This window comes from Pyrus communis, chromosome 8 (genome assembly GCF_041283825.1).
Source record: "Pyrus communis isolate YQ-2024b chromosome 8, ASM4128382v1, whole genome shotgun sequence".
Lineage (NCBI taxonomy): Eukaryota > Viridiplantae > Streptophyta > Magnoliopsida > Rosales > Rosaceae > Pyrus > Pyrus communis.
In genome coordinates, this window is record NC_142572.1 from 18,571,675 (window position 1) to 18,585,057 (window position 13,383).

Genomic DNA, 13,383 nt, shown 5'->3' on the forward strand with positions numbered 1-13,383 from the left:
TACGATAGAAAACAATATAATGCTGTAATTTATAAAGTTAACTTCCAAATTGGTGTTTTTGTTTTGGGTTTTTATCACAAATGATCATTGAAATTGGCCCACATGACGATCTTGAAAATATAATTTTTGACAGAATTATGATGAAATGGTCACATTGATTTGAGGCATTTATTTCTAGGGCTACGTAAAATCGATTTTCAATTTCAATAACCATCTTAATGGTGTGGGTCAATTTTAGAGACCATTTATGATAATAAAAAAAAATTAAAAAAAAAGGACTTGTGAAACCCATTTATGTGTCACATCAGCACATAATATAATTTTTGACAAAATTATGATGGAAATACTACATTGATTTGCGACATATATTTTCAAGGATACATCCATTGATTTTCAATTTCAAGAATCATCTTGATTGTGTCCATCAATTTTAGGGACCATTCTTTTCTTTGCAACCAGAACAACTAAAACACCTAATTAAGCAATAGCCCCAGTTTTCCTTTTCTCATAATTTTGCTTGTGTTTGCAGCAAAGCAGATTAATAATTAATCCTCAAAAAAGTCTATATCCTTACTTCAATTGGCGGGAGTTCAAATCTCATAACCACAATTGTGAATTGTTGAACAAAAAGGAAAACAAAATGCATATATACAAAACAAAACGGCTTCAAACATGACAGCGATTCTAAATTCAAAACCTTAATTTTGTACACTTTCACAACTTTCAATCACAAAGAAATTGAATGAAAACCACAACAGAATTGTCCGTCGTCTTGTAACTTGTTAACTTCACGGTACGAATTCATCAGCAGATCTTGAATTCAACTGACACTGGACGCGTTTGATCAACAATCAAAACGCAAAAGCACTTCTCCTTCCAACAGCATAGCTTTTGCTTCTAGGGTACAAGTCACCCTTGACACCAGCAGCACCTTCATCAAAATCCGCAGGTGTATCTTCATCAATCCTCCCCATGGCCACGCTGCCACATTTTGGCAAACCAGCCGGAGTATTCGATACCCTTTTCGGTCCCATACCCGATCGCATAGTTGTGGTTGTAGCCGATCGTTTCATCTGCTCTTGCATGATCATGCTCACGTCAATCCTGCCCCCGTAGTTCCTCGCTGACGCAGCCCTAATAAGCTCTGAATAATCATCACCGTTTTCACTTAACCTAGAAGAAGTTGACCTAACGCTGAAGCTCCTAGGCAAGCCTTGAGTGACATTACCACCAAGCCCTCCAACTACGCCACCGTAGGCCACTCTGCCGCCCATGTCCGTCATGCTTCTGACGTAAAAGTCTTTGGCCTTGCTCAGGACTCTGATGGGCACCGTGATGATTTTCATGAACTTGTTCTGGCTATTCACCTTGGTCTTCCTCATGTTCTGCACAACTTTTACGTGATACGAAAACTACTGAATTATCTGTTGGAGGGCCCGAAATTTTTCGATGCGAAAATCGGGTTTAGGAGGGAAGAGAAAAACTTTGATGGAAAAAAATGTGAGAGAGAGGAGGAGTTGGGTGTGATGCGAGGAAACTTGGGTTTTATACAAATGGTTTTGTAGAAGGTGAAGGTGGTGGGTTTAGACTTTTCAAAACACACGATGGAAAGTTCAATAAAATACAAAATAAAGAAATTGGGAGATAAGAACGAAGAGCTGGTCTGGGTGTATTTAATTAATCAAATGATAAAGTCGGCCGAAATTGAAAACGAAGGGTAAAATTGACTAGGAAATTTTCAAATTTGACTTCTTATTTATTTACTTGGTTTTACTTTATGTTCTTAATAAATAATATTCCCACTTTTTTTTAATTTTATAAACATTTTTAACAATGATAATATTATTTACAAACATATTTTTACCTCCCAAACATTTTGTTGTTTTTTATGCGTTGATCTTTAATTTGTAATTTAACAGTTAAAAATTAAGATGGATCTCTAAAAAATAAAAATAAGTATGTGAATATATAACAGTATTTAAGAAAAAATAAAAATGAATATGTGAATATATAACACTAGTTTTTTTAATAATTAGATCAAATAAATAAATAAAATAGAGAACCAAACGCAAACAGATATGTGTTAAAAAAATATACTAGTACACAGAAATGAGTTATTTTATTCTTCTCGTCAGAAATGATTTCTTTTTATTCCCTTTCACGGCAATTCTGTGTTCAAGATAATCAACTTAATAAAATATTCAGTCAATTGCTGCTACTGTAATGACTGCTAAGAGCTTACTGGAACTATTGTATTGTTGAATTAGAGAGTCAAGTGTCCTCAGCGACAGTACCATGGCAGACATTGACTGTCACAGTATGTGTGAACTGGTTCTCTCTGGTTTTAGGTAAGATTGAATATTTTAGACAAATTTAAGAAAAAGTTTTGGTTGACACCGTCATAAAGTGTTACTAATTCTTTTACGAGAAGATGTATGGTTGTTTTTAAATATTGTATTTAAAGTTTATGATATTGTATGATTATGTGACAAGTAGAATAAAACGTAAAACTCACTTTTTATTACACTAGATAATATCTATCATATTATCCTTGAACATAAAGGGAAATCCAAAGGCCGGCTTGCCAACATATTTACACCATTTTTGGGCGTTTATTGTTGTATTTTATTATTTACTCATATTATAATACACGTGATTATATAAAGACTGACCATAATATTTATAAGTATTTTGAATGGTAAGGTGTCATGCAGTCATGCTGCAATACAGAATAAGGGTCTATCTATATCCAAAGAAGTGTTAGGCATAAAAAGGGCAGTTTCCAAATGCAGCCGGCCAACATATTTATATAATTTATGGGCGCCCATTGCTTCTAGGTAATGATTGCAATTAGGTGGCAGCCACATTTAACATGCTTTTAAGTTTGTAATTAGCATGGACACCAAAGTTTGACATTAAAAGATGCGGGTGATGTGACGATTCTTGTTTGCATGTTATGACGTGGCAAGTTTCCAATATACTTCACAAAATATGAGCGAAGGTTGAGAATTTGGGCCCAAAATTCCATAATTTGTGTCATAGCTCAGCTGTCCGACTACAAGTCTATTAGTAAAAGATTTAGTTCATTATATGTAATTATGAATTTTTAAGTGTGATTAACGTTACAGTCTAGTAGTATTCTTCTTTATTTGTAAGTGAAAGGTCTTAAATTTGATTTTCGCCAAAGGTAAATTTGAACCACATTATTACTAGCCTATTGTAAAACTGAACTCACCTTCCTCTCTTTAGTAATGAGTAAAATTCACGTTTTGGCGGCGAAAATTCAGCAAACATTTTGTTGCACTCTATGCGCGGTGGTACTGTGGATGAAATGCTCACTCTTGATTCAGGAAACACACTAGGATAGCATTGGCGTGGTAAGAGAGGAGCTCAGAGAGCAACCTTTGGCTGATGCCAAACCCTAAAATATTTGGTCGGAACCGGCTTGTCATCACCCCAAATGCTACATATTCGGCCTATGATATTCCGCAGTTTCTCGACAACATTGGACTTCGAGGTGCTCATCCTTTCAAAACTAGGGTTTTGGGTTTAACAGAGGAGCTGGTGTGAAGACAGCAGAGACCTTGTTCTATGGAAGCAACGGTTTCGATGAGCAGCCTGAGAGTGTTTGCGGGGACGGAGATGGGACTGTGAACATGGTGGCTTGTTGGCACATGAATCTCTGTGGTCCGATACAAAAAATCAAACTCCGAAAACGATCAGAGTTCCGCGGGGGGGTGGGGTCTCATACAGCAATACTCAAAGATGAAGATGCACTAGATGAAATAGTTAGGGAAATTTCTGGTATTAATTCCTAGTCAAGTTTTGTTGAGAATGCAAGTGTTTAATGAATGGATAGTTATATGGGGATGCTAGCTATCTTCTCTTCCGAACGTCACCACTCCATCGCCTTCAACTGGCCAAGAACATGGAAGATTGAAATCGATGGAGTTGGAGAACCCGGAGCAATGATTCAAAAGGCAAGAGACTGCTGCAATCATTCAACCAATAACATGTTTAATGTAAAACATGAACTTGTAACTATTAATCAATTCCGTTGACATGGATAAAAGTACGAGTTGTCTGTCTATTAAACTAAATTCAACAACTATTGACCAAAAAAACAAAGTTCAAAAGCTTACAAGTTACAATTGAAGAGCAGTCTGCATTACTAATATCACAAATCTGCCAAAGAAAGTGCACTACTGTCCTTTAGAGTCTTACGTGCACGCCAAGATACGTCGGAAGCTGTCTTTGATGTTCCCATCTGTAAATTGATGAAAGAATTACGGCTATTAGTATAGATTAAGCAAGTTCTGATATCGGATTACAAAGTAGAACAAAAATAATAGTTCCGTTCACAATTCATTTGCTTAACCAATGTCCAAGGCAACAATTTGGAAAAAGAAAAGTCGCTTTGTTGTTAAAAATGAAAGTTGTTACTTTTTCAGATTCTAGAGTTACTTGCAAGCCAGAGGAAAGTTCACCTTGGTCTCCATAAGCCAGTAATCTCGCCACAAGCTCGAATCTTGGTCATAAGTCTGAAGTGCAGAAAAATACAACTTCCGGGCATTTTCAAGACCAGTTTTATCACCATTTGATGCAAGGTTTGTTTCCAATTCTATGCAGGTCCTATATAGAACTAGCCCAGGGCGTGGTAAAGCCGTAAAGCTGCAATTCAATTGATGCAAACATAGACACTTCTTCGTAAGCAAACTGCATAATCTAAGATGAAATAGAATAATGTAGAGTTATTAAGGATGAAATGGCCTACCGCTTATACATCACTCTAGCATGCGCAATTCCATCTTTTTGAAGAACAAAATTCACAATAATAGAAGAGAGGGAAAATCCTTCGTCACTGCCACGATATTTAATTAACGATGTAACAGCAACCTCAACCAACATGTCAAAATAATGTTTTTGACTGGCAAAGAATTTAAGGGCCTGCAATAGGAGATAATGTTAAAGCGTCTCATCAAGATAAATGGTAATTACATACTGTCATATCGGAGTTCATCAAATTGAAAGGTGTGGATAACATACCATTACCCACAAGCTCTCAGCTTCTGAAATTGACAGTCTTGTCAAACCATCTTTTACAAGTTCAAAGATCGATAGCAGCTTATCTTTGCTCAAAGAAATAAGATCCCTTGTCGAGTGCTTCATTTCTATAGAGGCCCATAATACCCACACCTTTGCTGAATTTGGAAATTTTCCACAACAAAGATTGTGTGCCAGTCTCCGAGCTTCATCCACTCTTCCAAGTTGCAAATATAATGAAATATGTTCACAGGCAAGTTCCTCATCAGTGCACCCCATTGTATCAGCCTTTTGGTAAAGGCCCAAAAGACGTGAAACATAACTAGCAGATTGATTGTCTAGAGAAGTCTCGTTGTCTCCTTCTAGAAGAGCTACAGCACCCATGAGAAACTTTGCATAGTGCTTGAACATTTTGGCCGAAGGCAAAACTTGTATGGCATCCTCATAGACCTACCCATAGAGCATGACATCCGTTTTATTCATCACTCATTTATAGATAGGGACATAAGATATATCCAAACGGAGTCTAATTCAGTTTCAAATATAGCAGGGATGTTAACCAATTAGTCAATAGAAGACTAAATAAACCACTCTAAAAGTGCAGGATTTAATCAGTAATACATGCATTTAATACCTGAATGGCTTTTCCCATACAAGAAAATGTTATTTCTTCACCCGTCTCCTCCTGTGTACTTGCAGGATTGTATTCAAATTTAGCAAGCCAATCCCAATACTCTGGCTCTGTTGAGAAGTCTCTCTTCATGTCACTTAGTACTTCCTCACCCATTTCCCCAGATTTAGCCAAGTTGATAGATTTCAATATCTCTAAAAACCGCTTTCTCAGGGTAAAGCTAGAGGGAAGAGCTTTAACTGCTTCACTGTATATGGTTTTTATCACACCACAACCTACCTCTTGTAACTTATCAACTTTCTTCCTTGATTTGCTTTCTTCGATATCTGACCCTTCATTATTTTCATCAATTTCTCTTTCTTCATTGAGGGGCATGTATAAATCTTTGTTTTCACTTTTCCACTGTTGCTCATCAGCACTAATCTTATCACGAACCAGACTGCCCTCATCCTCTCCAAGAGCAACCTTTCGAGCCTTTAGTTTATTAAGGAATGTGAGTTCCATCCGGAGATACTCCAACCAAAGATCTTCTGAATTTTTGCAAAATCTCAACCCCTGTAGCATTGTATTACGGGCAGCTTCGACATTTGAGTAGTTGTCGAATTCCCAAGCTGCTTTATAAATCCAAACAGATGGCTGCTTGGAATGAAACCCAATTACCTTATTCAAGACCTACAAAACAATCCCAAATCCAAGAAAAATAAATCTACGGAACCAAGTTTGAATGCAGTAATCAATACTGAACTTTGAAGTTAAATTCACTCCACAAAACAAGAACTGTTAACAATTACCTCCTTGATCCTACCATTTCGTCGCTCTTTACAAAAGTCAAGGTAGCGAAACCAGAGTTCAAGATCACCAGTGAACCTAGTGACAGCAAGCCTATAAATATCAAGAATCCTCCTGACGCCAGCAAAGTCTGAAACCGACTTCCTCTTCCTCTTCTTCTTCTTCGTCTCCTCGTTATCTTCCCGCTCCGGCAACTTTGCCTTTTTCCTCAAGCGCCTTAGCTTGTCGACCTTAGTCTCGTAGTCAATGTAGGCAAGGTAGTCCTCCTTGAGTGGGCTCGGCCGCTTGAGCCGGAATTCAAAATTGCGACGCTGCTTGACAATCTCAGCAAGCTCACGTCTCGTGAACAGTTCCTCCTTCTCCAGGTCGTCCAACTCCGGGAGCATACGCTCCATCCGGTACTGGACCACATCCGCCATTTTTTCTTACAGCTGAGCAAGTCGGCTCCCGGAGTCCAACTGGGAATATAAAATCATGTCAATGACAAATTGCTGACAAATAACAATCTCTCAACCATCTGCTTTATAACCATGAAAGCTGGTAACAAACAAATCGTCGAGCTACATGTCGGATTACTACAACAAGCACTCTACACAGAACCCCAAATTCAAAACCCTAATTTTAAAAACACAATTTCAATTCCCAGAAGTAAATTTACAATCTTTAGCTTAAGCTGGAAAGAATCAGCCGCTCACCAATCACAACAAAAAAAAATAAAATAAAAAAATCAAATCAAATTTGTTGGTCAGACAGAAGAAAATGAATGCGATGAGCTGAGAAAATTACATACGTACCTGTTAGCTTCAGAGAGACTGCAATGGAACTGAGTGCTGAGGTAGAAAATCGAGAGAGAAGACCCGGCCAGGGATTTAGGCGCTTTTTTATTTTATTTTTTAGGGTTTTGGGGGTTTAAGAGACTTAGTAGAAGTGGGCTAAAGTTTGGGCTTCGGTGGGCTTAACTTTTGTGTAGGTACAATGTATGATGCAGTTTCACCAGTATGTTTTTAATTCAAATTCTTTTTCATTCTAAGTTAGGCTTCATTTTTTTCTCTATCTCTCTTATTGCAGGGCAGTCTTCGTTTTCCCTCCATATTCTATCAACTTTTCTTTGGCTTTAGCTTATATTTTTTTTTTTTTAAATTCTTGCTTACTCTTTACCTCATATTGGGTTTCTAGGTTTGTGCAATGTTTTTAGTTCTCTCTAATGAATTTAGGGTCTTTCAATTTTTATGCAAATTACTTCAATCTCTCATGTTATTACGAATGTATGTGAGAGACCCTCCCACATATGAAATTCTGGCTTTGCCATTGCTCACCGCCCTTAAGTGATGGTGATGGTCACTAGTTACACCTTATTTATCATCGTCAGATGACTTTAAATTTCGAGATATGTGTAGTGAATACACATTAATCTCAAAATTTAAATTTAACAATGATAATAAATAGGGCAGTCTACTAAAATGCACCATATCTTCTATACTATAATATAAAGTTTTACTTCTCCAAAGTGGGTGTATCTACCACTATAATTGTATGTTATGAGTTCAACCAACAATAAGATGAATGAAATGCACAAATTTATTTGGTGCATGTACCACAATTCTTTCAATAAGTGGGATCATATCGATGGACTCAATAAACAAAGATAGTTGAAGTGTGGAATAAAATGCACAGATTACTTTGTACAAGTGCACGAGCCGTCGCTTCGAAACTAAGCTTCACATTTTGTATTTTGTAATACATATCTTTTTTAACAAAATTGTGTTGATAATATATAAGAAAATTATTAGTCGCATTCCAAAAATTTAATTGTACACTTTTGTATTAGATTTTGGATAAGTTACAGTTTGCACCCTTAAGTTTTGGTGCAATTTGTAACGACATGTCCCCAAATATTATGGTTTATATAATTTTAAAACATGAATTTACAAAAATACCCTTTGAGGCAAAATCATTTACTTTTGCTGACCTTCGTACCGTGAAACATATGACCTATTCTATTAGCATTTTCTTGTAGTATTTCTCACTACAAACACATGGGCATAAGCGAAATTGAATTTGGAGCTAAAACGAAGATTTTACGGGATTCGGAATGATAAGGGCATTTTGGTAATTTTGCATCCCGCAATATATTTTCTCCTTTCGTCCTCTTTCACTTTGGTTGAGGTTCTAGAAAGGCCCACCCTATTTTGGTTTGTCTCCCGGCCCACCCTCTTTTCTCCCATTTTCTTTTTTCTTTTTCTTTCCCTCTGGACTTCTCTCTCTAGAACTCTCGTTGTTTTTCTTCCTTTCTCATCTATGCACTCATCTCCTCTCAAGCACGGACACACAACACAACAAACGCTGATGACACCGCCTCCACCACCACTAGCCTCGTCACTCTGGTGAGCACCATCATCATCTGTGGACCCTCCCTCCTCCCTTTCTCACCTCTCTGCGATCTCACACTCTCTCTCAACACAGTCATTGTCCATCATCTTCCTCGATGAACCACGGTGAGTCCTCGCCATCCCTGATGTAGGTAAGCTCTTAAAATCTTCATAGATTAAGTATATGAGTGAGTTTGGGACATTTTTGAATCGTTTTGGTGGCTGTTGGACGCAGACACACCTCGAGGCTAATGAACCCAGTTTCTGGCGAGGGGTGCCGTGACTCTGCCCAAATTCCGGGCAAATCCACTGCCTGGACTGGGTTGACCCGACCTGCAACCCAAAAACCCAATCAAATAATTCAGCCTAAACCTTTGGTCCATGCAACCCAAACCTCTAGTCCGTTAACCTTAGCCCATACCCAACCAAGGAACCCAAAAGCTCAGATACGACCAGACCCAGACCCAATCCTAGTTTCCATGGTCGAGGCATGGGCCGCACGTGGGTGCTTATGTAAAGTTGTTATAGTCAGCGCGTAGAGCACACGTGCCTTCACCGCTACCCATAACGACGTCGACGACTTTTTCTGCAAATTTTCCGATGACCCATCTCGGCGTGCGGTGACTTGTGGCCTCCTGGGCCGTCGTAATCCGAGGTCCCTCCTTAGGTTTTTCAACATGCCGAATCTGAATTTGCTGTCTATTTTCCCAAATTCAATCATTTTAGTAGAGTTTTATTAAATGGTCTCTAGTTGTGTTTAGGTGCGTCGACTAGAAGTGATCCCATCCTCTCTAGTTCGAGCGGTTCCCCCAGCAACATAATATTGTAAGTGAACCCCTTCTCAAATTGCATGTTTTTATAAAATATTAGGCTTACATGCATTTCATATTTCATATTTCATGATTTGATTATGTTTTATATTATGTTTTATGGATTTCTATATTTATGGTTTACAAAGAATTTATGAATTATTTAAATTACTTTTACGAAATATTTATAATTTATCGAATTTACATTTTACTAAAGGAAGTTCTGCGCATTTATGAATATGAATTATCATGGATTTTTGAGAGGAGGCTTTAAGCTTTTGAGCTCCGGTGATTTGATACGAGTTTTTTAAATACATTTTTTGTGCTTATCTAGTGGGTTATCATACAACACATACACACAACACGAGTATGTAGACGTCTATGGCCATAGGACACAGTTGATGATATTTATGACATACTCACTGCTTCACTAGCGAAACCAGTGTCAGATAGTTTCACTAACCACAGCTAGTGTTGGTGTGTTATGTTATATTTTTTTTCTTTGGAGTAAACCAGAGTCATATAGCTTCACCTTCGGGTGATGTGGCCTACCATGTTTCTTCATTGGCGTAACCCAGTGTCGTACAGCTTCACCTTCGAGTGATGGTTATGCCTTCAGGCGAATATGATACCCCTAGTTGAGTACTTTATTATTTCGTGTTTATGAAGGTTTTATGGATTTGCCTTCGAGCAATTATGTTACCATTATTGAGCACTGGTTTTCATGTATATGTTTTACAAATGTTTTTCATGGCATGCTTGAGTTTTCAAAAAAACCTACTATGTAGTACTATATGAGTTTTCAAAACTGGGGGGTTAGTATGTTCAGAAAAAAAAAATGGTTTTATTATTATAAACTTTGGTCCACTCACCCTTTGTTTTGCGCCCCCTTTAGGAGTTAGAATCGAGGCATTCGATCCTGGCATCAGGGCACTTTCCAATAAGTATCTTCAAGTCTTCTCTGTGTATGATCCAATCCTTTGTTCATACCTTTTTATAATAATTCATTCACATTATTCTTGACTAGTTGTATACTCTGAATACATTCATGCATTTGCATATTTCATTATATTTAAATTTACCTATTTTATTTACATTCGTTCTTCTTTTATAATTTGTATGCATGTTTAAAATGGCTTCATCACTCTCGGGTGTCGACCAGCATGTGCCTATCCTGATATTTGGAGATATCTAGGTCAGGACGTGTCACAATTTTAACTTCATACATCATTTTTAAAACATTTCAACGTCATACACAAAGTTTAATTTTAGTTGCAATGTCATACATCCGTTAGTCAATTCGTTAATTTGGTTGTTAAGTGGTGATATGGCAAATGTAAATCTTATATACTTGCTGACATGGCTATCAAATTTGTGTCACATGACATTTTCCTTTGTTGGGGGGACCATCTTTATTTTTGGAGTGCCATTACTAATTGACAAAAAAAAAAAAATTATAATGTGAACATAATCTATTGTAATTGCCCACAGAAAATGTGTAGACAATATAGCTTTATATCATGAATCATAAAGTATGATGAGTTGTTCATAATCCACTTGCATTTTCTACAGAAGTTCATAGTTATAAGAGCTAGTTTTATACTAGTTAATATTAGTTTATTTTTATACTAGTTAATATTAGTTTATTACAATCTAAAGATAACTCTTTTTATGTATAAAGGAAAAAATTTAGGTTTGAATCTTGTAAATGAGTATAACGAGTTCGATACTAACTTATTCTCTCACCTTTAATGTAAATATCAGTGCATAAAAAAGTGCCAATTCCATACATTTAAGTAGAAAAACCAACATAAGATACAATAAATTTTAAAATTAAAGCAAACTACCACGTTTTTAAAACAAGACAACTTCAAACAAAATTAAAAGAAGACAAGCAACCATTTATCACAGTGGTGAAGAAGAGTGTTACTCTTGCACCACAACGTGTGCTCGAATCCCGTCGACTTCATAATCTAACATCAAATTTAACAAATATATTGACAAAAATAAAATTAAAAAAAAAAAAAAAAAGATGGTCACTTGGGCGAATTGAAAATCAATTTCGTGTTACCTTCTCTAATTAAATAAAAAGGAGTACCTTTAACTAAATTTTAATGGATTAAATAAAACATTTCAAATGTTTTGGATTTAAATAAATATTTTCTCTAAAAATACTTCAGCCATTTTAAAATCATTTTTCAAACGTGTCTTTAATTTATTTTTATTTTTTTAGTACAACATATTTTACACTAAATAAAAGAATAAGCTCGACTAAACCACATAATAAATAATCTAATTTAGTATCGAATACATCCGAACGTACTGAATAGTTAGTTTACTGTTTTTAATTAGAAAGAAAAAGTATTTTACGAAACAAAAGCATAGAAGTTCGGGGAGGGCTGGAACCCCGTGGTGCGGGACCCACCAGAGCGTGGCTTTCATAAAGTGCCAGGCTGCCAGCTCAGTTTTTCGTTTGACCGACCCTGATTCCTTGTGCGGTCTAAAGATTTGTAATTTACAATTTCATCCAAACAAAACAAATAAATAAATAAATAAACAAAATGAAAAGGGAAATTTAGTAATTTTTATATTTTGGAGTCCTCGATCGGCAATTTTTGGCTTTCCGGTGCCCGGTTTGACCACTTTCAAGTCTTTTAGATGGGGCTGCAGAGAGTGCGTATCCTCATGCACTTGCTTTATCCCGACCAATCAGCTTCCCCCATGTGGCCACGGGAACTGTGCGTCCGAAGACCCAGACACTTTTTCTCTGCATTAAGACACAATTAATTATTAATTAATTAGCGTGTGCAACTGTGTTTGTGCAGTATTATTGTATAAAGATGGATCAGAGCGAGGACTGGGAACCGGGAAGTAGACATTTGGCTATTAATATTCTTTTTCTTGTTTTATTTTTAATTTTAGCTTTTTTTGTGTTAATATTTGTTTTTATTTATTTATTTTTAGGTCTAATATTCGTTTCTTCTTTGCAGTACATAATGCACAGTATTAATGTTGTGGTGGGTTTGCAAATTAGCTCAATGGTCAATGGCCCCCACCAAAAAATAGTTCCACGTTCCAAATTTCCAACATGAGCATTTTTGCTCGCTCCGCCGTTACCAAAATGTATGTTCACCGTACACGTCATCGTCTGCCTATGTTATTTTACTTAATTTTAGTTAAATTTTTTTCTTTGAATTTGGAAAAGAAATATTTAATATAGAAGTTAATTAGAATTAGGTAAAATGATTCGTGACAAATATGAGATGTATAGTAAGTATACGCCAAAGTTTATGTTAGTGAGCAAAAATATTGTCATTTACATCTCCAACTATGGACCCTTTTGGGGAATAGGATCCTCTTCAGATTCTTTTTGTGGAGATCTGGAGGATCAATCAATCGTGTCCATTCATCTTATATCGCACGGTTAGAAATTATTTAAAATTTAAAATTTAAAATTGAATATAAATAGTACCTAACGAAAATGGATCGCGCGATGTACGATGAACGGACACAATTGATTGATCCCTGGATCCCCGCAAAGAGGATCCTTGTCCCCCTTTTGGATTGAATCTTCATACAAGAGAAAGTCTTGGAATAGTTTTGCTCCAAATCTTGAACCCTAAATTGTCGATTTGTCGTTTGAAATATTATTTGAGTGAAAATAAAGAAGGACTGGATAAATAAGTAACGAGATAAAATTTTGTGTGTGTTGTTATGGGCTTTTGTCGATAAGCTCTCTTGA

The 13,383-nt window shown here is 36.4% G+C and overlaps 2 protein-coding genes across 3 annotated transcripts; both read right to left on the bottom strand.

The window, feature by feature from the left end:
* Positions 1 to 616: 616 nt before the first annotated feature.
* LOC137718173 (uncharacterized) lies at positions 617 to 1,535 on the bottom strand. Its single transcript, XM_068457674.2, has one exon. It carries the CDS (start codon positions 1,380 to 1,382, stop codon positions 852 to 854), a length of 531 nt encoding a protein of 176 aa, XP_068313775.1. The 5' UTR covers positions 1,383 to 1,535; the 3' UTR covers positions 617 to 851.
* Positions 1,536 to 3,786: 2,251 nt separating this feature from the next.
* Positions 3,787 to 7,363, bottom strand: LOC137718214 (uncharacterized). Of its 2 annotated transcripts, XM_068457715.2 has the most exons (8): positions 7,258 to 7,363; positions 6,466 to 6,921; positions 5,678 to 6,346; positions 5,047 to 5,493; positions 4,775 to 4,947; positions 4,488 to 4,671; positions 4,143 to 4,267; positions 3,787 to 3,991 (listed from the first exon to the last, which is right to left on the bottom strand). In XM_068457715.2, exons 2-7 carry the CDS (start codon positions 6,880 to 6,882, stop codon positions 4,178 to 4,180), a joined length of 1,980 nt encoding a protein of 659 aa, XP_068313816.2. In that variant the 5' UTR covers positions 6,883 to 6,921; positions 7,258 to 7,363; the 3' UTR covers positions 3,787 to 3,991; positions 4,143 to 4,177. The 2 variants fall into 2 exon arrangements, with proteins under 2 accessions (XP_068313816.2, XP_088555356.1); XM_088699230.1 differs by lacking the exon at positions 3,787 to 3,991 and having other exon boundaries at positions 4,017 to 4,267.
* Positions 7,364 to 13,383: the final 6,020 nt, after the last annotated feature.